The sequence below is a fragment of the Xenopus laevis genome, chromosome 3S (genome assembly GCF_017654675.1).
Source record: "Xenopus laevis strain J_2021 chromosome 3S, Xenopus_laevis_v10.1, whole genome shotgun sequence".
Lineage (NCBI taxonomy): Eukaryota > Metazoa > Chordata > Amphibia > Anura > Pipidae > Xenopus > Xenopus laevis.
In genome coordinates, this window is record NC_054376.1 from 85417212 (window position 1) to 85444236 (window position 27025).

Here is a 27025-nt window from a genome sequence, read left to right on the forward strand (position 1 = left end):
GTCCTGGGATCTGGCCACTCGGTCCTAGCGCCCGCCCGCTTATCCCCTCTAGTGCGCGTCTGCACCAGAGTGCTGGGAAGCTCCCTGGGAGGTGGCTGGGTGGCATGCTGCCCCTAATATTCTGCCGCCCTAGGCCCGGGCCTTTGTGGCCTCGCCACAAATCCGGGCCTGATCACATTGGCAAAAACTGTGATTTAGGGCATTTCTATTAATTGCTAAAAGCCAGAACTATTCCAGGTGTGTCTGAGTGCATATTATGATCACAAGTCAAGGAACCCCATAATATAAAATGGGTGAAATTGAACTTTACTCTGTCTCAGTTCTGCTTATAGGAGAAGGGAGGCTGTATAGAGGAGTTCTGCTTGTAGGAGAAGGGAGGCTGTATAGATGAGTTCTGCTTGTAGAAAGGAGGGTGTATAGAGGAGTTCTGCTTGTAGGAGAATGTAGGATGTATAGAGGAGTTCTGCTTGTAGAAGGGAGGATGTATAGAGGAGTTCTGCTTGTAGCAGAAGGGAGGATGTATAGAGGAGTTCTGCTTGTAGTAGAAAGGAGGATGTATAGAGGAGTTCTGCTTGTAGTAGAAGGGAGGATGTATAGAGGAGTTCTGCTTGTAGTAAAAGGGAGGATGTATAGAGGAGTTCTGCTTGTAGTAGAAGGGAGGATGTATAGAGGAGTTCTGATTGTAGTAGAAGGGAGGATGTATAGAGGAGTTCTGCTTGTAGTAAAAGGGAGGATGTATAGAGGAGTTCTGCTTGTAGTAGAAGGGAGGATGTATAGAGGAGTTCTGCTTGTAGTAGAAAGGAGGCTGTATAGAGGAGTTCTGCTTGTAGTAAAAGGGAGGATGTATAGAGGAGTTCTGCTTGTAGTAGAAGGGAGGATGTATAGAGGAGTTCTGATTGTAGTAGAAGGGAGGATGTATAGAGGAGTTCTGCTTGTAGTAAAAGGGAGGATGTATAGAGGAGTTCTGCTTGTAGCAGAAGGGAGGATGTATAGAGGAGTTCTGATTGTAGTACAAAGGAGGCTGTATAGAGGAGTTCTGCTTGTAGTAAAAGGGAGGATGTATAGAGGAGTTCTGCTTGTAGTAGAAGGGAGGATGTATAGAGGAGTTCTGATTGTAGTAGAAGGGAGGATGTATAGAGGAGTTCTGCTTGTAGTAAAAGGGAGGATGTATAGAGGAGTTCTGCTTGTAGTAGAAGGGAGGATGTATAGAGGAGTTCTGCTTGTAGTAGAAAGGAGGCTGTATAGAGGAGTTCTGCTTGTAGTAAAAGGGAGGATGTATAGAGGAGTTCTGCTTGTAGTAAAAGGGAGGATGTATAGAGGAGTTCTGCTTGTAGCAGAAGGGAGGATGTATAGAGGAGTTCTGATTGTAGTAGAAGGGAGGATGTATAGAGGAGTTCTGATTGTAGTAGAAGGGAGGATGTATAGAGGAGTTCTGCTTGTAGTAGAAGGGAGGATGTATAGAGGAGTTCTGCTTGTAGTAGAAGGGAGGATGTATAGAGGAGTTCTGCTTGTAGTAGAAGGGGGATGTATAGAGGAGTTCTCATTGTAGTAGAAGGGGGGATGTATAGAGGAGTTCTCATTGTAGTAGAAGGGGGGATGTATAGAGGAGTTCTCATTGTAGTAGAAGGGGGGATGTATAGAGGAGTTCTGATTGTAGTAGAAGGGAGGATGTATGGAAGAGCTGGGGCAGACTAGGCCGAGCAGTTGGGAAGATTACACAATATGTGTCAGGTAAAAGCAGGAGTGAGGGCAGCTTTTGCTCTATGTAATGTAGGAAGGGCTTAGTTCCCTGGTGGAATTCCACTAGTGATCTGAGGAGTTAAAGATCAATCAAAAGAACAAAATCAACAAAAATGAGAAACATTATTTGTTGACAACCACAAGTGGCCTGTGTATGGTTAGAGGGTTTACATTACAAGCTACTTGTGGCCTCTGTGTATAAAATTATGATTTTGTAAATTAATAAACAAAAATGTGGGTGAGTGAAATCGGGTGAATTCGCATGAATTGAAAAGCCTGTGGATTAAAACACCAGCATCTAATGTGGATATTTGTTGGACACGGTTGTTGGCACCATTTGTGGAACAAACCAGCAGCCTTCCTATCCCCTTGTGTTTCCCCATTCCCCCCTTTGGCTGACAGTCTAACATCTGCGCATAACAGTCTCTTGGCAAAAGCTGCTGTTTTATTAGTGAAAGATCCACTTTCCTCTGTGTATTTACAGCTCTCTCTCTCTCTCTCTCTCTCTCTAGACACTCACAACAGGTACATGACAAGTGTTTCCTTTCCCCCACAGTTTGGAGCCAAATCACCCATTCTACAAACTGGGCAGACGTGACGTAGCGCTGTCCAATAACCAATCAGATTTCAGCCTAAGCACCTGGTACGAGCTGTGCGCCGAGGGCTCCTCCCTCAAGGCGTCGGCAAGCGAGTTGTATAGAGCGATTTTCTATCGCGAGATTATGCAGACGAGTACCGTGAGCGCGCGTTGTGTGTGCGCAGCCGGTCGGGGCCTGCAGCCGTCTGAGTGTCAGTGAGAGAGCAGCAGGCAAAGAGTGGGAGGAAGAAGGGTGTGGGCCCCGGAGCTGAGTAGAAGCGACTCCGACGACTCTAGTCACTCGAACACCGGAGCGGTGGTTCAGACCGAGAAGGATAGGTGATAGGAAAGTGCCCGTGTCTGGGAGGGGGGTGGGAATGAAGATGGCGGACGCCAAGCAGAAGAGGAACGAGCAGCTGAAGCGCTGGATCGGCTCAGAGACTGACCTGGAGCCGCACGTCATCAAAAGGAAGAAGACGAAGGTGAAGTTTGATGATGGCGCTGTCTTTCTGGCCGCTTGTTCCAGCGGGGACACTGAGGAGGTTCTCAAGTTGCTTGACCGTGGAGCTGACATCAACTACGCCAATGTGGACGGACTCACAGCTCTGCACCAGGTACCGACATCCCCCTGTTCGCACCTTTCCTATCTCAATACTACTATTATTATTATTATACAGCAGCATTCCTACACTCTCCTCCGAAAGGGATGCTGGGAGCTGTGCCTCAATAACACTTCCAGCGCCCTTGCTTGTACTTTTCAGCTTCTCTAAATTCCTACAGCTGACGGGGAGTCACAGCATCTCCTGAGCGATGAAGTTCACCAACAGCTGAAGGAACACAAGGCCGAAGGCCACACACGGTGCCCTGTTATTTATGGGAATGAACCTACCTCGGGCTGCTGTCATTTGGGACATACCTAGAGGGAAATATGCACACCTGTCTGCTGCTGGGCTACTATTGCACCCTTCTATTGCACCCTTCTACTGCACTCTTCTATTCCACTAATACACCCTTCTACTGCACACCAGGAAGGGACACCCCATCACTCATACAGTCATGCACTTCACTAACCCATTTGCTTTTGTTATTTTAGCATTGCTGCAGCAAGTTGAATTCCACAGATGCCTTTAGGCCTGCTTCACATTGCAAGCCATCTGATTGCTTCTCTCTAATTCAGACACACAGACAGTAGAGTATCTCATTTAATTATGGTCACCCCAAGCAAAACGGCAACCGCATTTAAATATAGAATGATGTTCAGTGCTGCATATTCGGCCAGAATAATGCAAATTAAATAAATCAGCAAACTTTGCTATTGTAGGTTCTTAAGCGCAGGCATCATCTGCTGGAAAATGTTTTCAAATATAGATGCACTAATATTTTGAAAGCACACCGTGTTCTTGTTCGATGGTTATAATGCTACATTTCATTTTAGTGTTCTGTACAATGTGACGTAACTACCAGTTATTGATGGAACATCTCCATGACTAAGAACTCCCATATACATGTGTAGGGATGCTGTTGTCTTCTGATAATTGTGACATGCAGTAATTACAGAGCACAGCAACTCCATCAGACGCTGTTGTGCAAAGTAGATTTCATGTTGTACCACTTCACTACTAATACAATTGGGTAGTGCTGCCATCTAGCCTATCGGGACAGCTCACTCTTGCTGAATCTACTGAACTTTAAGCAGTTTCATTTTATTGCAGACGTTTTCAGGCAAATTTATTTCTGAAAGATAGTGTTTTTGTCCTTGGTTTGCAGCTTTTGGTCCTCCATTTGTAGTTTGAACTACAGTTGTCATGATCTCGCATGTCATGGTGCAGTGATGTCTGGTTCAGCGACAGCTGGATCATAAGTTCCTCGCTTGAACTAGCAGACTAGGCCTAGTACATTGAGAATATTTGTCCTGTTTTTATACAGTGCCATTTCTTTGTTGTAATTTCTGTCAGTGGCAGTTCACAATTATTTCACATTTTGTTTTGTGCAGGTGTCCGTCTTGGAGTTTTACCAGCTCACTGGTTGCTAGGAACTAATCATAGCAGCCAGGCAACAGTTAGGAATGCAGACAGGAAGATGAATAGCAAACAGAAAAATAAGTAATAAAATGAGTATCAATAAAACTATATCTATATTTTGGTGTAAGGGTTAGCGACCCTGGAAACCAGAAAGCATTTCATGCCAGTAAGAGTCAGGTTAGAAAGTCTAACAATTCAAAATCTATAGAAAATGAAGGCCAAATAAATAATCGGTCCATCTATAAGGTGTTATAAGTTTGAACTTCCCTTTAACAACCTTGACAAAAGTGCTGCAATTTAGAGAGGCAAGGAGGTAAAATGTGCACTGCAGTGGTTGCGTGTTTTAACGCTGTATTTCTGGGCCATTTTTGGCAGCTGTCTAAATCACGCACATTAATGCCATTTGATATGTGATTTAATTGGTGTTCTTTGTTTTATTTTTCCTGTTTATCTTAATGTTTGCCTTTGCATTGCATATGAAATTATTTTTCAAATGCGGTTTGTCAACACTTCTAAATAATCACCATGTGACAGAAAAATTATCTGCAATAAAGTTAAGTAGCCCAGTTTTCTATAGATAACTGCTCAGAGTTCACGGTATCAGACCATTTTGCAGGTTTTGTGGCTTTTCTTTTTCCTCCCTTCATTCTGTCGCTGTAGTCTAAAATGTTCATTCAAAACTGTTTTTGGGATGATATATGACACTTTTCTTGTCATTTGAGTTGAGAATTTTAAACCATCTTTTTAAATTAATATATTTGTGGAAACCGTCTCCTGCTGGGCAAGTTATGTACAAGTTTTTGCATCAAAGCTAATTCTTAGTTTAACATTTCTAGTTTCATTTGTTGAAGAGAGAGAAGTGCAGTGGACTGTAGGCATGCGGTGCCTGTAAAAATGTATGCTTTGTGCATGTTCTCTTTGTAGCTGACTGATTGGAATCTCAGTTGGCCAAATAAGGGCAGGTTAGCAATGGGAGATAATGCAGAATGAAACAGGCTCTTGCAGCGGTCAACTGCATAGTAAAGTTCAACAGCTTTTTATTTCTGAAAAACCCTATTGAAGCTAAATCTGTGGACAATATTTAAACACATTTATACCAATGTAGTTCTAGAGCAATCTAAATCTTAGCTTCATTTTTAATAATAAGCATTCCTTTCAGAAAGTTCTGAACAAGTTCACTTTTTAGCCTTTTGACTTTTGATGAAATTCACTTGTCTTTGTGTGTACCCAGTTGGGGCTTGTTCTAATAAAGATAATTAGACATTTATTAGAACACGTGTCTGTAAGGAATATAATATTCACACATTAATGCCTGTGCATATATGTATGTTTGAATAGTATTTACACATACATATATAGTTGTCCATTGCATTGCTGCCAGTGTTATTAACTGTACTCCTTTCTTATTCAAGTTATACCTTTAATTTATACTGCAAAATGTTTTTGGTTTTTAGGCAGCAAGCTGGAATATTCTGGTTTGTAACCTTATTAAAGGGACACAAAACCAGACCATAAGGCTGTTCCACTGTGCCCCCTAGTTGTTTATAGAAGTTGATTGAAAACTCAATAACACATGGAAAACCACTAATGAGAATTATACTGGACAACTTAATTATCAGTACAATATAATTCACCACTGATCGTTAAATGTTTGTCAGCACTATACAGGTATGAGATATGTTGTCCAGAAAGCTCCAAATTACAGAATGGCCATCTCCCATAGATTCCAATTTTAATCAAATAATTCCATTTTTTTCTCTGTGTTAATAAAACGCTATTGAATTCAAAACAATCTTATTGGGTTTATTTAATGTTTTCATTTTTTTGTAGACAATGTATTAAGATCCAAATAAACTAACGAAAGATCCCTTATCCAGAAAACCGCAGGTCCCAAGAATTCTGGATAACCGGTCCCATACCTGTACCAGTCATCTTGCACTTATTTTGCATATAGAGATGATGTTATTTTGGCTTCATTATATTATGAACCTTACTGCTTCCAGATGCAGGAGCAAAGAACATAGAGGTAGATTTACACTGATCAGGTAGAATACATATTGTAGGATGGTTTTGCAGTCTAATGCAGCCCAGCATTGCTGCCAGAATGCTTTAAACTTGATAACATGTTAACACATTATGGGGCTTTTGACTGCTGCCAACCATATGGATTGTACTTCTGCAAAATGTCCTACATTCTGTTTAGATCTTCAGGATTCTGAATGGTATGATCATGCTTGTGATTGAACCTAACCATCCTTGGTGCTGGTCATCCTTTTCCTCATTTCCCATCAAATCTTCTGAACATTGGTCATCCTTTTCCTCATTTCCCATCAAATCTTCTGAACATTATTGTGACCTTGTGAACTGCTACACTATGGCTAACACTGGGGAACTAGAACTTGACTTTAACCACTGGTTGCTGGGTGTACATGGTTGCTTGGTTTCATTTGAACTTGATGGACTTTGTTTCAACCCAACTTACCTATGTAACCCATTTATTTCTTAAGTTGTAAGTATACATTTCTGGCACTAAAACACATTTTGTCATTTAGGTCTAATATAAATATTGTACCTACATTCAAGTACATGTTTGTTTCCCTTGTCTCCCTTACTCCTGTTCTGCTTGAAGTTTAGCAGCCTCTAGATCTCCAGCTTTGCTGGTGCTTGGAGAGGCAGGCATAACTGGACCAGTATGTCTGTGTACCTGAAAGATTTCCTTCAACCCATATCTGGCAGGTATACATAATGGTTCAGCACTGGCTTCTCCTCCAAGCATTAGTGAGCTGGACTTCAGGGAATGCTGCAGGAGCAATCACATGTACCTGATAGAATATCCATGTATTTATTAATAAACCGTTTAATTTCTCTCTTCAGTGCTAGTAACCTATGCTTACCTTATTAAAACAATACCTCTAGATCCCCTTTAAATCTTCATTTGTACATGGCTTTCGTATCCTCTTAAAGGGATTCTGTCATGATTTTTATGATGTAGTTTTTATTTCTATATAAAACTCTGTTTACACTGCAAATAATTCACTGTACAATATAAACTTTCATCCCTGAACCAGGAAGTGTATTTTTCTAGTAGTAATATTGGTGTGTAGGCAGCCATCTCAGGTCATTTTGCCTGGTCAGGTGCTTTCAGAAAGAGTCAGCACTTTAGGATTGAACTGCTTTCTGGCAGGCTGTTGTTTCTCCTACTCAATGTAACTGAATATGTCGCAGTGGGACCTGGACTTTACTATTGAGTGCTGTTCTTAGATCTACCAGACAGCTGTTATCTTGTGTTATGGAGCTGCGATTTGGTTGCCATCCCATTGTTCTGTTGTTGGGCTGCTGAGGGGGGGAAGGAAGGGGGTGATATCACTCCAACTTGCATAAAGAGTGACTGAAGTTTATCAGAGCACAAGTCACGTGACTGGGGCAGCTGGGAAACTGACAATATGTCTAACTCCATGTCATTTCAAAACAGATTTCAGTGCAGAATTTTGCTGTATCAGCACTATTAACTGATGTGTTTTGAAAAAAAAAAAAAAACACGTTTTCCCATGACAGAATCCCTTTAAGAGCACAACATTCTGCAGTGTACTATTTAAGTACACTGTAAGGCCGTTTCTGTGGATATCATAGTGACATAAAGAACTATATTGTGACTCCATCAGTATTCTTGTAAAATATAGTGATAATTGCTTGCTTGTAACCCAACTAAATTTTGGCAGTGTTCTTAAAGCATGCTTCTGGTTATATAGACACGGGTATAAATATGCATATAGGATCATTATCCGGAATTATTAGGACCTGGTCTTTACATAATTTTATTCAAGGGTACTTTTTTCAATTGCTTACCATTTTTTCATTTTGTCCGTTTTTCCAAAATTTAATCTTAAAGTTTATATTCGCATATGTTGCTGTCTCAGATGTTTGTATGGCAAATCAGCAATCCAGGTGCAGATTTTAAACTGTTCCAATTTGCTACATTAATTGATACATTTCTCAGCAGCATCTGTGGCAAATTTTCCACTATTGTATCAATTCTAACTGCTGCCTTTAAAGCACCTTCCAAACACGTTTTTTCATTTCAGTTGGTTTCAGATAGTTCACCATAAACAGATTGTTTTTCAGTTGCTTTCAATCTTTTATTTTTTACTGTTTTACCAAAATTTAAGTTTAAAGGAGTTGTTAACCTTCAAACACTTTTTACAGTTTAGTTGGTTTCAGACAGTTCATCAGAAATAAATATTTTTTTTCATTTACTTTCTATTTGTAATAGTTTTACTGAAGTGTAAAGTTTTATTTTTCACCTTCTAAACCAGCTCGGGGACGACGACGACGACGCAGACTCTTTAAAGGACCAGTAACATCAATTTAAAAAAATATGTAAATATATATATATATATATCTACTTAAAGGGATCCTGTCATCGGAAATCATGTTTTTTTTCAAAACGCATCAGTAAATAGAGCTACTCCAGCAGAATTCTGCACTGAAATACATTTCTCAAAAGAACAAACAGATTTTTTTATATTCAATTTTGAAATCTGACATGGGGCTAGACATTTTGTCAATTTCCCAGCTGCCCCTGGTCATGGGACTTGTGCCTGCAATTAAGGAGAGAAATGCTTTCTGGCAGGCTGGTGTTTTTCCTTCTGAATGTAACTGAAGGAGTCTCAGTGGGACATGGGTTTTTACTATTGAGTGTTGTTCTTGGATCTACCAGGCAGCTGTTTACTTGTGTTAGGGAGCTGTTATCTGGTTACCTTCCCATTGTTCTGTTGTTTGGCTGCTGGGGGGGGGGTGATATTAGTCCAACTTGCATTATAGCAGTAAAGAGTGATTGAAGTTTATCAGAGCACAAGTCACATGACTTGGGGCAGCTGGGAAATTGACAATATGTTTAGCCCCATGTCAGATTTCAAAATTGAATATAAAAAAATCAGTTTGCTCTTTTGAGAAATCGATTTCAGTTCAGAATTCTGCTGGAGCAGCACTATTAACTGATTCATTTTGAAATTTTTTTTTTCCCATGACAGTATCCTTTTAACAACGACAGGGCGACGATCCATCGTGCAGCGCTTGATTTCTCCTCCCTGCCTTCTATAGGAGATAGCCAGGGAAAAGAAATCGAGCGCCGCACTATGGATTGTCGCGGTTTCTTAAGAGGAGCACAAGGGGAGAATAGGTAAGTTATTTCTTAAGAGACTTAACAAATTTAAAGTTAAGTGTTTTGGTGTTTTTTTTCTTTCGTTAAGTAGAAACAAATTTGTTATTCGTCCTTTAACTGTTTTAAATTGATACATTTAGTTGATACATTTGTTATCCTTAGCCCTGCTGAGCAGAATCCCTGAGTTTCATTAAAGGCAGCTGTAAGAATTGATACAATAAAGTTAAAATCTCCAAATACTCCATGAAGAGAGGCAGATGCTAAGAGGGAAATTGTGAAGATTAACTTGATTTGTAATTAATTATATTTAGAAGGTTTATATCCATATGGTGAGGCTCATAATTTATTTATTTTTTTTGTTTTTGCAATGGTTCCCCGGAATGCTGGCATTCAGCATAGCAGTTGAGACTGATGGAACGTTTATGGACTTTTTTAAATAACTTTCAAACCTCAGATTAGCTTTATAAAAAATTAAATTAATACTCGCTTTATATAAAACTCTGTGTGTTTTCTGAAAAAGAAATGTAATGTATAACCTCTCCAAAACGTAAGGGAGTTGAGAGCTGAAATATTTTGCCATAGTTGCTCCCACACTCCAAAAAGAGACCTGCTAATTGACTCCTGAAACATTTGTCTATAGTGTGTCTTGTGTGAATGTGTTGGGAAACTTAGTTTGTAAGCTCCTCATGAGTAGGGATTGAGGTGATAGACATAAATATATATATATATATATATATATATATATATATATATATATATATATATATATATATATATATAATAAAATGATTTGTAAAATCTGCACTTTTTTTTTTTCTTATTGCATTCATGTCAAAGAGCAAGATCTGCCCGCCACTGTTTAGCTGCAGGTCTTGTGCACATCAGGAAAATGTTCTGTTTGGGGTAGAACAAAGGGCTTTTATAGTAGTATAAAATAATGTAGTTTTGGGTCTGTTTTTTTTGTCAGTAAGCGGTATCAAGTATTAAATAGGATACATATTTATATCTAAAAAAATATAAATTTTCACCACCCCTGTAACACTTTTAGTAAGCACAAAAAGGGATGTTAGACCCCTACGGGAAACTGTAGGTATCAAAAAACCTGAAATGTTCTTTTGCATGGCAGATTGCCATTTGAATCATGCAATTGGTCGTACATGACAATTCAGGTAAGGTGCCATGTAAAGATATTTTCTTGCATTTTGTTGCCCATGAGTAGGTTAATTTCCCACAGGTGACAACGCCTTTTGTGCCAATTCAGTGAATAAGAAGCAGCATGGGCTGTTTTGAAATGAATGATTAGTTGTAGCAGCGTAAAAATAAGGAACTCGTACTGGTTAAGGCAGCTGAATCCTTCAGGATAGCTGGCAGGGAGCCTATATCTTGTTACCTGCCCATTGCTCTGACCAGATTTGTGCATGATATCTTTCTGTGGCGTAAGGAGGGATTGACATCACTCCAAATTTGCAGCAGTAAAGAGAAAATAAAACTTTTCATAGCACAGTGAGAAAATAGCCTGCATCATGCCAGATTCCAAAATTACATTTTCTTCTTAAATTTCAAAAAAAAGATTGTGTTTGAGGTGTGCAATTAACTTTTTTTTTTTGTAATGAATGTTTATTGGAAAGTTGCTTAAGGTTATTTGTAATGTTTTTTTTTTATAGTTATTTTCAAGAACTAAGCAAAACAATTGTATTTTGGGCAGAGGAACTCTTGAATACACGTATGGGATCTGTTATCCAGAATGCTCTAAATTACATAAAGGATCTCTCCCATAGACTCCGCTTTATCCAAATAATCCACATTTTTAAATGTGATTTTCCGTTTTCTCTGTAATAAGATATAATTAATCCTTATTCGAAACAGAATCAGCATATTCGGTTTATTTAATGTTTACATGATTTTCTAGCAGACTTAATGTCTGAAGATCCAAATTACAGAAAGATCCATTATCTGGAAAACCTCAGGTCTTGAGCATTCTGGATAACAGGTCCCATACCTGTTATTTGACAAATATACAGATTGATTATACAGATTTCATATAGGATGATGCCATTTTCATCTGGAATTCTTGGGAACTGGGGATTTTCACATTTTTTAAATTGGATCACCACGCCCTGATTTCTACTAAAATAGAAAAAAATGAAATAAACCCAGTAGTATTTTCGTTTGACCACCAATATAGATTTATGAAGCTCAATTACTATGGGCAGCGTCATTTTTAGTTCTTAAATCATCCTTGTTCCATAGAGTACAACTAAATGCAACAAGACCTATTCTTCAGTGGTTTCGGTAGGCTTCACTCTACCATACCTGATTTACACACCCACCAACTAATGGTAACTAATGGTGGGGTTTTTTTTTTTGGAAGAGTACTGAGATTGTGGTCTATTTGCTTTGAAACTGTTTGGCTTATTTCTACATGTATTTATATATCTATATCTATATATATCTTGTTGTAGTGGACAGCACTCCGTTCCAAGTCCTTTGCCTGGGTGCTCGGTAAGACCAGTATATAAAATAAAAAAAGACCAGCAACACCAGGTTTTTTATAAGTAGAAAAGTGTTATTGCATATGTAACCGACGTTACGTTTCGGTCCCCTTTGGGACCTTTCTCAACCTTGAGAAAGGTCCCAACCTGGTGTTGCTGGTCTTTTTTTATTTTATATATATATATATATATATATATATATATATATATATATATATATATATATATATATATATATATATATATATATATATATAATATATATCGGCACATTTTTTTTTTTTTTTTTTTACCCTTATGCTGTAAGTGTAACATCAAAATTAATTTTTGTGAAATATAGTTGTAGCCTGTTAAGCCATTTGTGTTTGCAGTAAATGTTACCCTTACTTTACTGTAAATACCAGCATTATGACAGTAATGTGTAAATGGAGGTGGTTTACATAAAATCAGAATCACCAGCTGTAGCAGCAAACTGAATGTTACCCTGGTAACAAGTGCAGAGTATTCATTAAATGCATCAAAAAGAAAGTAACCGTATTATGAGTCACAGAATAAATAGGTTATTAAAGACAACAAACCTGAAAAGATGTGTATTACCTCTAAGGAGAAATGCAAGTCTTAAGCAACCTAGGATACAAACAAGAATACATTCGCTGCTAGTAAAGGTTATACAACTGTAATTATAGCTAGTATCTCTTTATTAGTAATGTGTTTATTTGTAAATAAAACTAAATACAAGTGACAACATAGTTTACTAGTAAATAAACATACTTTTTGCTACCATGACTTGCTTCAAGTGGGCAGTGGTAGAGTCCTGCACGGGTCCATTTTTTGGGACCCGTACCTGCAATCCGCAACCCGCATTCTTACCTGCTTGGACCCGCTACCCGACCCTACCCTGTACATTCCATCCTATAAACCTGCATAGGAATGGAGCAGACTTTAAAACAACAGATAATATACACACTCACTGAAATATACACTAAAAGGTTGTGATAATGTATGCAAGCTTCACAAGTATGTGCTGTCCCTATTTAGACAGTAATTCTGTACTTAAAGGAGAACTAAAACCTAAAAATTAATGTGGCTAAAAAATGCAATATTTTATATGCTGAACTTATTGCACCAGCCTAAAGTTTCAGTTTCTCAATAGCAGCAATGATTCAGGACTTCAAACTTGTCACCGGGGGTCACCATCTTGGAAAGTTTCTGTGACCCTCACATGCTCAGTGGGCTCTGAGCAGCTGTGAAAAACTAAGCTTGGGGATCGTAACAAATTATCAAGCAGAAAATAAGATATGTTTGCAATATAAGCTGATGCCACAGAGCTGATTATTAAATTCTGATGCTAATCGCACTGGTTTCTGTGCTGCCATGTAGTAATTATCTGTATTAATTACAAATCAGCCTTATATTTTTGATGGCAGCACAGAGCATGTATTTTACTCATTGTGATCTGATCATTGGGCTTATGGGGAAGAGATCAGCTTATTTGCCGACCTCACGAAGCGATGGGATCTTCCTATGTATGGCCAGCTTAAGTCATGCCCCCTCCCTCACCTTGTTTCAAGTAAAAGCAATGCACTTTGGGAATGCATCAAAGTTCCCATTCGATCAGAACTTTAGATTGTAAACTCATACTGTTGGTTTTACGCTCAAGGAACATGATTTATTCACGTATATTTAACTGGTTCTGCTATTCTGTTCATCTCTGCAACTAGTTAGCACTTACCTGCAGAGAAACTGAACCAAATACAATATAGTCTTACCTATTGTTGCCTTTTGAAAGCTGAACCTCTTGCTAGTGATACATTTGATAACGTAGTAGAACATATTTCTCTACAGGTCTGTCAACTGAATAAAATTGCTTTTGTTGTTGCATTTCTTAGAGATGCTTCATAGTTTAGACAAGGCCATGTCTTTTTTTGTTTTGTGCGTTCTCTGTGGTAGGCTCGATGACACGCCTAGGTAATTCTCGATACCTTTTCTGCCACCTAATAAATAAAAACGTAAAGTTATTGAATTTAGCATTAACATTATTTGGGTGGGAGTTATCTCTGTTTGTCTTCTTAGAAGTATGGTCATAAATGGAATCTGAATTTTTTTTATTTTTACCCATATTTAAAGTATTTCTGGTCTAAAGGTGGCCATTTGATCCGCTCATTTGGCATGGTCGCCAAACAAGCGGATCTCTCCCCGATATGCCCACCATCGGCAGGGCGATATCTGGTTAATCTGAACGTTTGGCCCATTTTTGAATGGTATTGCCCTTTTCACCTTAGAGCTTGCCATTTGTGTAATTTTAATGTAAGTGTTTATTTGAAAATGCTCAGATTAAGGCCATTTTACTATTTGGATCCCTATTTGATGCATTATTTATGCATCTGCTCCTGTGTGTCACATGGGGCAGATTTACAAAGGTTCACATGGTAAATTAGAATCTGAATCTTAAAATTTTTTTTTCTCAAAATTTAAAAACCACCAACTCGAATTTGAATTCAAATGTGAGATTAACCACACCTCGACCATGGGAACAGTTCTAATTCAATACTTTGTCTCCTAAAACCTGCCGGGTTCATGTAGAAGTCAATGGCAGAGGTCTGTTGAACCATTTGAAGATGTTAAAAGCGTTCCTGACATTCAAGTTTTTTTTTTTTCGGAGGAAAACTCAATTAGAATGCAATTCAAATTTTGGATCGTTCCTATTTGCTCGAATGTTAAGACGTTCGAGTTTTTTCATAAACCTCCCATTCAAGTTGTGAGTACATTCAAATTTATAAGTTAAAAGAATTCACATAACTTCAAAATTCGACCTTTTATAAATAACCCTGTAAATGATTGGGGCTTCCAGGCTGGTTTATTGAGATGTTGTAAACTTACCTGGAAACCTGTCGTCCAGAAACCTCCAAATTATGGGAGCGCTAACCACATAGACTCCATTAAAAAATAATTGTATTTAAATTATTTCCCTTTTCTCGGTGATTATGAATTATGTAGCTGGTACTTGCAAAAATCATATTAGTGGAAACTGTTGGTTTATGTAATTTCTTTTTGTTTGCTTTATGTAATGTTTAAGGGGCAGATTTATCAAGGGTCAAATTTAAAATTGTAATTTTTAAATTCAAATTTTGAGTTTATTTTAGTGTAATTCCACTAGGGAATAGTCCAAATTTCTATTTGAATTTAAAAAAAAAATATAGCATTTTGAAATGTATCATGTACTGTCCCTTTAAGAATTCAAATTTGACTATTCACCATCTAAAACCTGCTGAATTGGTGTTTTAGCCTATGTGGGATTTTCTACAATCAATTTGGAGTCGTTTGGTGGAGTTTTGAAAAAATAAATTTTTTGGGGTAAAAAACTCGAATCGAATTTGATCGAATTCAATTCAAATTTGATTAAAATTTAGATTGTTCTTTTTTGTTTCTTTTACGAGCTTATGGGAGTTGATCGTAGTTTTAAGAAACCATAAACTCGAAAATCGACCCTTGATAAATAAATCTGCCTCTAAATGGTTTTAGCATACTAGTAGGCTTTTTATCAAAAATCGAATATGTACAATTTTAGTAATAAACTCGCAATTTAAAGGAACTTGAATGTTTGCTTATTTATTAAAAAATACAAATATAAAAAAAACATTGAGTACAATTGTGGAAAAAAAACCCCCCTCAAATTTGTGAGTTTACAAGCTCCATAAACTTGAAAAACATGAAAATGCAGAATTTAAAAAAAAATGGCTTGAATTTTACATAGGAAAACTCCCATTGGCTTCTACATGAACTCACAAGCCCACACGCCTCAGTTGTGCTCCATAAATATAAACATTCAAGTTTTTGAAAATATAAATATCAAATTTGTACATTTTTGTTAAAAAAATAAATCAAATTGTGGTAAAAAACTTAATTTGAAAGTTGATAAATCACCCCCTTAATGTAATGAGATTCAAATTAGGGAAAGATACGTATCCAGAAACACCAGGTCGTGCATTCGGATATTAGATCTGAGAGTGTCTTACCGCGTCCAACTTTTTTGATTTTCTAACCTGTGTGTGTTGAAGCATGTGTAGGTAGGCCACAATATCTGCCTCTTAATATTTATTAAGATTTATTCATATGTATTTCCCCTGTCCACCTTATGAGGTGATTGAGGATTCCAGAGTGATTTATGCAGCTGCTTTTAAACTTGACAGTTCCCACTCAGTTTGGTAGTGCAGATTGCTTGTTGACATATGGTATTCGAGCTTTTGGGATGTCACCGTAGCTGAGAAGCTGTGTTACAGCTAGTGCTGCTTTAGGCACTATAGGGGGGAAATTCACAAAAGTGGAGGAAGCATTTTTTTGTGCAAAGGTGGTGTAAATACAATTTCCGTTTTCATAAACTGAAATCTTCCAAAATACAGACTTAAACTTCACTTTTCATTTTGTTGGTGAACGAAAGAACAGTTTACAGACACTTTTGTGGATATGTTGTTAAAATAACAAAAACAGAGAAGAAAACAAAATTTTTATCATTTTCTCCTGACATTTTTGTGTCACACATTCCTCCCCCCATGCCAGCTCTGCATTGTTTCCTTCTCCATTCACCCCACTTTTAGGTGCAGTATAGGGGACTAATTAGCATATTCATGGGGATTAGCAGCTTGTTGTCGGGGTACAAGCCCTGGTTTCTGTACAACTAGAAATCAATAACAATAGGTTTATATGCAAAAAAGCTTATATTTGATATATATATATATATATATATATATATATATATATATATATATATATTTCTTGTTGGATTGGACAGCACTCCCGTCTTCAATAATTACCCAGGTGCAAGGTAAGGAATAGTTATATCGAAAAAGACGACAGACAGGGGAACGAATGCTTCCTCCACTTTTGTGAATCCTATGGATTATGTTGATATTTTCACAATAAATGAAAAGATTTTTCACCTGACATACAGTGTGTGCTGATCCTTTCTACAATATATATATATACTACAATTGATCTTGCACCACTGGAATTACCTTCGTCTGGAGTGCTGGTACTGTGGGAAAATATATATATATATATATATATGTGCACAATCTGGTCACTCCCACCTCAAATGACCAAACTGCACTTATCCAGTCCTTTGGCCATGGATCCATATGATTGGATCTGAAGGTAATAGGCCAATTACTTCCACTACCCACCAATTGTATCTCACACACTATGACAGAACTATATATATATATATATATATATATATATATATATATATATATATATATATATATATATATATATATATATATATATATATATATATATATATATATATATATATATATATATATATATATAATTTTTTTTTTTTTTACGATATATATATAATCATTTCTATAACCAGCACCCAGGCACATGTTCTGCCATATTGTCCATTTAAAGTGGCAGGGAATCTCTTCTCTGAAGGGCACACTCATTAGTATGAGACAAATGTACAGCCGAGAGTCATCTGATAGCACACTGTCAGGTTTAGGAAGAGCTAAAGATAAATTCAGAAACAATGTTAGTAAAATGTAATGCGGAAGACAAAATCTGGAAACTGTTCTGTTTTATAAACGAATCCACAGAAGTGGAAATAGTGGTTTTACAATGCTGTCCTGGTAAAATGGTCATCAAAAATTGTAATAAATTAAAAATAAATATACATGGTATCAAATACATGCAGAAGGGAGACGGTCCCTGTCCCATAGAGCTCACATGCCAAAAGGGTCTCAGCTAAGCTAAGTAAAAATGTTGGTATTGCCAAATAGTTTCATATTAAACTGCTTCATGTTAACATTTGGGGAAAGAAACACATGCTAGATAGCGGTCACATATTAAGTTATCTGTGTATATATATGAAGTAGTACCAGTATTTTGATAACTTTGTTTGGGTAAAGCATTAGCAAAACAGGTGGGACTGCACTCTAGCTAACAAAAACCAGTCTCTCCAGTTCGTCAGCAGTATCTGCTCTAGTGATGAAATCTAGATCCCATAGTGTTTTTTTTTTTTTTTACTTACCTGAACAATGGCTACCTAGGCTGGTGTTAAATGACCAGAAACACAAAAGAAATCAGCCTGCTTTCTCTCCATGTAAATATGAAATGAAATGTACATTTTCACTATACCCTTTTGTTAAATGGAAAGTATCACCTTATTAATGAAAATTTGCTCTACTGATTTTCAGTGGGAGACTGTCATAACTTTGTACGATTGCTGTCAGGGGCAGAACATCGGCTGATCTGTTCTTTTGTACTTTATTTGATCCGAATGGTTAGTGGCGGGTCAGGAGATGGGGAAGTCCGATCGTACATTCACTCGTATGAATGGATCTTTGCGTCTGTGGCTAGCTTAAGTCTTTAACTGGAAATCTGATGCGTTAGCCAATAAAGGGCAGATTCAATTCAGTGAGAAAAAGATTTATCACATGAAATGTCATGCACAAGATTCAATTTGGTGCAGTTCAATTCAGATAAAATTATCTTACGGTTTATCACGTGAAAACTATTTGTCTATGGAAAGTGAATTTGGAGAAGTTTTTTTCTCCTGGTATTTGCTGCTTTGTGTCCGTTTCTCCTTTTGTGTCCAAAAAGTCCAGTGAAACTGAAGGGCAGTTTGCTGTGTAGTTTTTGTGCAAAGTCCAAACCACAGCTTAACTATTGCATTCTTCTGGGGCTCAAGAAGAATGTAAACTACAAGCTGCTTTATAGCAGAGACACGTGCAAAGATTCGGGGAGATTTAGTCGCCCGGCGACAAATCGCCTCTTCTTCAGGCAACTAATCTCCTCAAAAAGCCTCCCTGCCTACGATTTAGATTCTAGATTTAGTTTCCTTGTAAGGCAACTTTGGGCGACTTCGGATAACCAAGCACTCAGAGTGTCATCCTGACTGCGATTTAGATTCTAGCCGGCGGGAAGGCTTTTCGGGGAGGTAAGACATCTGAAGAAGAGGCGATTTGTCAACAGGCGACTAATAGCCCCCTCAGAGACACACGGTCAGATTCGGGGAGATTAGTCACCCGGCAACAAATGTCCTCTTCTTCGGGGCGACTAATCTCCCCGAACTGCCTTCTGAAAAGCAAAAGTGTGGAATTTTTACCTTTTTCTAGATTATTAATTGATTTAGCAATGAATAGGTTGCACAGTATTCCATGGAACATAAAAAAAATACCATATTGCCTCTGTAATGATTTTGACCGTAAAAAGTTGGCTCACAAAAATGTACCTTGTTTTTTTTTTTCATTCTAATTTTTTTTTTTTCAGGCCTGCATTGATGATAACATAGATATGGTCAAATTTCTTGTGGAACATGGAGCCAGTATCAATCAACCAGATAATGAAGGCTGGATACCACTACATGCTGCTTCATCCTGTGGATATCTTGACATAGCAGAGTAAGTTTATTTCCGAATTCTAATTAAGAGTTCAGGGCTGTGTTATTGTAGGAGTTCCCTCTTTTTTATTTACTACCATTATGAATTCAGAAAGTGAACCTTTTGTGTTACAGCCCACATGGAACTATTGATCTTAACAAAGTAAAGATCAATGGTTATCTACTGTCAACGAGTCCCTTCAATTATATGTCTCTCATTTTGTCTGGTGCTTCAGTTCCCCACTACCTTCTGATTCTCCCCATGCTTATGTTCTCCATCTCCCTTCTGGCACACCCCATTGGTTTTTTTTACTCCCTAAGAGATCTCCTTTTAACCCCCTCATCTGTGACAGACACTTTATTTTGCTGCAGTGTGCTCTAAGTAGTGTAAATTTTCCTTTCAAAAACCTCCGGTCTTAAGCTACAGTAGGACTACATACAAAGTATTACTATCCTCTTAAAAGGGCAATAACTAGATTTTGTGGCATATAGCCACCAGACAGTAACAGCAACAACAGCAACAAATGAAAATGGCAGCATGATCATGAAGGGACCTCATGGAGGACAATATCCTGTGGTTGCATCATTTTGTTAATAGTTTTATTTAATGTCATGGTCAACAGAGGTAATCTGATCTGCCTCGCAAACAGAGCCAGGCCAAGGGGTTTGAGCACCCAAGGCAAGGACTTAAATCAGCACTGCCCACCATGGTTCCTGCCTAGCACACACCCAGCAGAATTGCACCCACAAACAGTCTGTCTAGAAATGTGCCTTTTTGCCGACCCCTAGTTCTGGCCCTGCTTGCAAATGGACTGATTCATGCATGAATTGATTATTCGCTGCCTCTTTTATGATTTCATTTCATGCTATTGACAATACTTTTCACAGACCCCATCTAATCTTGAGACAAGTAATTCTTTTTAGAGGGTAGGAAAGTTTAGCAAATACAGTTAAAAACTACTAAAAACAGGGGTTAATTGCTTCAATGCTGCTATTTGTTTTCAGAAGCATTAGGTTGAATTGATACAATAGTTGCTAATATTCCAGAGATGCTGCTGAGAAATGTAACAACTCAATGTTGCAAAATTGTAACAGTTTAGAGTCTGCACCTGAATTACTGAGCTGCCAGACTCAAATACCAGAGACAGGGACATTCAACTTTAAACTTTTTGGAAAAACAGTAAAAAAAAATAAATAATGGAAAGTAATTGGAAAAATTCATTATTTCTGGGGAGCAATCTAAAAACAACTGAATTTTAAAAAGTGTTTGGAAGGTGAACAACCCTTTAAAGACATGTGTTAGAATTGATACAATAGTTGCTAAATCCAGAGATGCTGCTCAGAAAAGTATCGACTACATTTTGCAAAATTGTAATCTGCGCCTGAATTACTGAGCTGCCAGATTTAAAACACCAGAGACACAAACAGCGGGGAACATATAGTAGGGAAGCCACAGGTAGTGTAGAGTAGGAGATACGAAACTGATCAGAACTACTTTAAGATGAACAGTACAGTACTGTCTGAGGTGGGAACAGGTAAATCTTGCAGGGGTTTAGAGGTGTGAGCAATGCAAGGGTTTACAGTCTTAATCTGAGGAGTGAACAATACAGGGGCCATTTAATCTAAATACTAATACATTTTAAATCTAACACAAGGCAAGCTGTCACCGCAGCCAGACTTCAATGCTGTGGCCACACAAGGTAGACAGGGCTGCCAGTTCAACAACACTGCCTTAGGCGATTCATTACCTAATCTGTGTCGGAGCAGAGTTACAAATTGATACATTTCGTATCACCATCAGGTTAATGCTTAAGGATCTAACCGTTTTAACAATATAGAAAGCCATTAGTTTACCAATGCTAGTACAATATGCATCAATTAATAGTACTCCAGCAGAATCCTTCATAGAAAATCCATTTTTCAAAATTAACCTATATTTAAATCAAGCATAATAACCATGAAGGTGGTTTGGCACTTAATCATTATTCTAAATAGAATATTTGACTGGTTGCATCATGTAATCAGTAAGAATTGGATAACAATTAAACAGCAAGCCTCAGAAAGTTAAGTCTATCCAAGTTCTGTGCTTATACTAATTGCCTCGTCTTCTGAGCGACAATCTCTCCAAACTGCCTCAGCGTGTTTTCCCATAGACTACAATGAAAAGTCGCCTGCGATAAAGCACAAGTGGCGATGCGTTTTCAAAGTTGCCTCGCAGTAAAGAGTGACTGTTTATCAGAGCACAAGTCACTTGGCTGGGGGAATCTGAGAAACTAACATGGCTAGCCTGTTTTCAAATTTCAAAATTAAATATAGAATTTTTACCTTGTAGTGAAAATATCTCGTTGTAACTGACATTTGTTATCACTGAAACATGTATAATTATCAAAACATTATATTTGAATTACTTTAATGGGCAGATTTATCAAAATGTGAGATTAGAGCTCGCCACATAAAAACTCACCTCAGTTCATTCCTATGGGATTTTTAGAATTGTATTTAGCAAACGGTGAACCCCATTGATAAATGCACATTTAAAAATCACATAGGAATGAATAGAAAGTGGGTGAGTTTTTCTGTGGCGAACTCTAATCTCACATTTTGATAAATTTGCCCCCAACTCTTCCAATCCACAAGATGGGTTTTTAGACCACTTGACTGATTCAGCTAGAATTTTGTTAAGTTTATTTAAATGTAATTCATATACTTGGTAATAAGTATTGCAAGATATTTTATTGCTCAGTTTTTATAAAATGTTCTTGTAGGTCTTGAATCTTTGGCCTGAAAGATTTCGTACAAAGAATTTGAGTTACGTTTTTAAATGGCAAAGGCACAAGATATATTTTGGTTGTAGCTATAAAATCCAAGACAATGGCTTGCCACATAGGATCCTGAGAATTGTTTCTGCTAAAACACTCAACCTTTATAGGCATTTTTGAGCAATTATGCAATTTGGTTGTTTAGCAGAGAACTCTTTTATATGGAAAGTGTGTAGTTTTTTAGTTTTTTAAAACTCATTATGTCATTGCTTTGAGGTCCCATTTAATTCTAGTTCTTCAAACGAATAGTTACCTCAGGATTTGTTGGAAAGGAGAAGAGATTGCCGTTGTATATTTCATTGTAAATTTGTTGCGAACACCCCCCCCCCCCCCGGTTCTCGAAAAAGAAAAAATTTTGGCCCCGGTCCAAAAAAGGTTGGGGACCTCTGTTATATTGGGTTTCCTTTCCAAGTAGATGAATTAGAGCTCACTTAAATAACTGATCCCAGTACAAACAAAATCTAACAAAATAACTGCCTTTTGCACAAATTCTGCATGTAGAGAGACATCATGTCTGGTGATTTTAATAGAGTGAACTCTGATACATTTTCTAGGCAAAAGGAGCCCCCCCTATTAGACATATTGGATTTAACTGTCAATGAATATCTGACACCCAACTCCTCCCATGAAGACAGAATGAAGAGGAACGGATGCTGAGAGGAATAGAGTAGGAATAGAGGAATTTCAGAAACTGACGTATTTTTAATTGAATGTATTTAGAAAGTTTATTTCAGTATGATGAAACATATATAAAATGTTGATTTTCGCGATAGTTCCCCTTTAATACCTTGCATAGCTTAATTTGCACTAATGCTGTTTACTAGAGGTTCAAGGGTCTGTAAAAATCTCAAGATATAAATGGCATACTTTTGAGTTCCATTCTTGAAAAGTGTTGAGTGCAATTACACCTCATAAACGTAACATTATCAAATTTACTGTTGAATATAAAGAGTTCATCCTTTTGTAGGGGTGGTTAACCTTACTAAAAAAAGTTATTTTTTTAAGCAACATTTTAATTAGCTTTTTTTTTTTAATAGTTTTTGAATTTGCCTTCTGACTCTTTCCAACTTTCAGATTGTGGTCACCACTGACCCTATTTATAAATAAATGCTCCGTAAGGCTGCAAATGTATTTCTACTTTTTATAACTCATCTTTCTATTGAGGCCTTCCTATTCATATTACAGACTATTGTTCAAATCAATGCATTGTTGCTATGGTAATTTGGACCCTGGCAACCAGATTGCTGAATTTTCAAACTGGAGAGCTGCTGAAGAAACCGCTGATAACATAAACCACAAATAATAAAACATGAAAACCATTTGCAAATTGTTTTGGAAAAGCACTCTCTACAGTTTAAAGTAAATTTAAAGGTGGACAACCCCTTTAAGCGATTTAAGACCTTTTGCATACTGCTCCAAACATGCTTTCATGATTGGATATCTAACTCAACAGTGCATTCTTCAACTGCAATAATTTGCCCCAGTCCTCCTTTTCATGAGTGTTGACTTGATAAACTTGAAAATGAATATAATCCAAATTTACAGAAATTCCATTAAAGCTTGGGATTAGAATGTATCAACTTGGATTTAAAATGAATGTTAGAGAGAAAAATATTTGTCTTGTAGAAAAAAGTTCTTACGCACATTTCTGCTGTACACCAAAAATAATTTATTAATCAAGTGTGAAGTACTTTTTAGGGCTATTCCACACGGGGAGATAGCGACGCGTTTGCGGTCGCGGCGACAAAGCGCCGCGACAGTCGCCGCGACCGGCGCAGGCGACAGTTTTGTATGGGCGCCTATGTAAAAACGCCTGTGCTAACCACACGAGGCGATGCGCTTTTCAACAGTCGCCTGAAAATGCCTCGCCAGGCTTTTTCAGGCGACTGTTGAAAAGCGCATCGCCTCGTGTGGTTAGCACAGGCGTTTTTACATAGGCGCCCATACAAAACTGTCGCCTGCGCCGGTCGCGGCGACTGTCGCGGCGCTTTGTCGCCGCGACCGCAAACGCGTCGCTATCTCCCCGTGTGGACTAGCCCTAAAGGTTCTATTTCATTATACACACAGAGTAGGCACTCCGTAATAAAAAATAACCGGAAACACACTTTAAACCTTTGATATGTATTGAACTAAAATATTTTTATTTGTTTAAGGTATTTAATTAGCAAAGGAGCCAGTGTAGGAGTAGTAAATAGCGAAGGTGATACACCTCTGGATATTGCAGAAGAAGAAGCCATGGAGGAACTTCTTCAAAATGAAGTTAATCGTCAAGGTAATATCCAAATACTTAGTGGTTGATTTTACTGTATGCTATCCTTCATTTATAGTTTGTTAGAGCTTTGTGTTTAATCCCTTAGCACCCCCAAATCTCTTATCGTATCAGAGGTTGGCAGTATTTGCTTATTGCTAAAAGCCTTACATGATTGCTTAATGTCAAAATGGCAGCACGGACTTATTGTAATAATTGGTTTTTGAAAGACATTTGAAATATGGTGCCCAGTAATAAATATTCAAAGTACTTTATTATATATAGTAAATAACTTTACTATTGTTTAAAAAAAATATATATGTTTTTGTTCACTTTGCCAGTTTACATTTCTCAGTGTTTTGTATTTTGCACTTGTCATGCAGGTATCGATGTTGAGGCAGCTAGGAAGGAAGAGGAAAGGATTATGCTGAGAGATGCAAGACAGTGGCTAAATAGCGGGCAAATAAATGATGTCAGGCATTCTAAATCTGGAGGTACAGCACTTCATGTAGCTGCTGCTAAAGGATATGCAGAAGTTTTAAAGTAAGTATTTCATGGTTCAGACATGTATTCTGTTAAACCAATAACCCCAAATACAAATAACCTTTAGTTTTTCCTATTGCTAATTCCCTCTGGATTGTAAGCAAGGTGATCCTTCATACCTCTGTCCGTGTATCTTTGCATAAAACCTGTTCCATTTCTCCTGGGCTGAAAGATAATCTGTCACTTTAAACACTAGATCCTCAGAAAAAATGCAGAATATAAAAGATAGACTGCTGACAGTGAAATGATTGATGAGGGAAATTTGCCTGTGCCTATACAAACATGCTTCAGATATTTGTTTTAGCCCACTTTTGAGAAATACATTACATGATTAGTTTATATTTCAAGTAAATCTTAAATTCCATAAGTTATCTCTGTCATTAAAGGGGTCGTAAGCCCAAAAATATATTTTTCGGCAACGTTTCAATTAATGTCAATTACAAACTGTAAATCGGTTTAAAATTGTTTGTACATGTTATTACAGTATCTGCCCGTTGCTGTTTATCAGTATTGAAAACATTCACTAGAAGCCTGCCAATTAAAGTAGAATACATTGTTAGTCAAATGTTATTTTTGGAATTCTGTAGCAATCAAGGTCACCATCCAGGGGGCCCTGTATGACAAGTTTCTGGGGCCCCCGCACTCCCACACCACATGCCCCGCCTCAGACGTCACACACCACAATAAAAAAGCAAAACCGTCGTGAGCGCTAAAGCATGAGTTCTAAAAACCCATAGGTCAGTATTTACCCTATCATGTTTAGTGCAAGGAATACTAAAAGCCATAGATTTCTCAATTTAAACAATATATCCCCGTTCACAGATCTGTGAAAATGCAGATAGGCTTTGTAGTCATTGAAGTCTTGGCTAGAGGAGAAATTAATTTATGCAGTGCAGAATTAACATTTTGTAATTATGTGTATTAGAAGTTGCCAACCTATTTACTTCCCACACATGCACATATGGGATACTCCTTTTACACCATTTAGTGTTTGAATTCTGTTGGTCCGCAGCTCCAGTGGAAAAAACAATTTTTGGATATGCAAAATGTAACCTGCAGTGTAATATATATGATGTCTACATTAATACATTTCTCCTTTTGCAGGCTTTTAATTCAAGTAGGCTATGATATTAATGTAAAAGATTTTGATGGCTGGACTCCACTACATGCAGCAGCTCACTGGGGTAAAGAAGAAGCTTGTAAAATCCTTGTAGAAAATTTTTGCAACATTGAGGCTGTCAACAAAGTGGTAGGTTGCTTCTAGGGACATTGTAGTTGGATTGTTGCTGGTCACAAATGTTTTATTATACCTTTCCACATAATGTGCTGCATCTGAGAGACTTAGATGATACACTTGTTAAATTTAAACAGATGGATACAGTGCTAATAGCTATATACATGTATGGCCACCTCCCCATTGCTGAGAGTCCAAACTATCACAACTGGTTAAGACGGTAGCACTTGACAATGTTGCATCCACAGATGAACATGTGCACGTCATCTACAATGTGTCAAGATTGCCTGTCAAAACAGACCCTCAACTTGGTACACATACCCCAGATAGTCTTGGCAGTATTGTTGCAATCTGTGAATCTTTTCGGCTACATCTGGGCATGTATCGGCCACTTAAAAGGATACTGTCATGGGAAAAAAATTTTTTTTAAAATGCATCAGTTAACCGTGCTGCTCCAGCAGATTTCTGCACTGAAATCCATTTTTCAAAACTGCAAACAGATTTTTTTATATTTAATTTTGAATTCTGACATGGGGCTAGACATATTGTTTTCCAGCTGCCCCCAGTCATGTGACTTGTGCTCTGATAAACTTCAGTCACTCTTTACTGCTGTGCTGAATGTTGGCGTGATATCGCCCCCCAAGGACCTTACAAAAGAACAATGGGAAGGTAACCAGATAGCAGCTCCATAACACAAGATAACAGCTGCCTGGTAGATCTAAGAACAACACTCAATAGTAAAAGCCAAGTCCCACTGAGACTGATTCAGTTACATTAAGTAGGAGGAAATAACAGCCTGCCAGAAA

At 37.6% G+C, this 27025-nt stretch overlaps 1 protein-coding gene across 3 annotated transcripts in view; it reads left to right on the forward strand.

Moving 5' to 3' along the window:
- The first annotated feature begins 2436 nt into the window (after positions 1-2436).
- Positions 2437-27025, forward strand: part of ppp1r12a.S (protein phosphatase 1 regulatory subunit 12A S homeolog) — a 61139-nt gene continuing 36550 nt past the window's right edge. The window contains exons 1-5 of one of the 3 annotated variants that reach the window (XM_041588586.1): positions 2437-2931; positions 19267-19397; positions 24348-24466; positions 24826-24985; positions 26090-26234. In XM_041588586.1, coding sequence (XP_041444520.1) covers positions 2695-2931; positions 19267-19397; positions 24348-24466; positions 24826-24985; positions 26090-26234 — 792 coding nt within the window. In that variant the 5' untranslated portion in view covers positions 2437-2694. The remainder of the gene's footprint in view (positions 2932-19266; positions 19398-24347; positions 24467-24825; positions 24986-26089; positions 26235-27025) is intronic. The other 2 variants (XM_041588585.1, XM_018255923.2) reach the window with 2 other exon arrangements.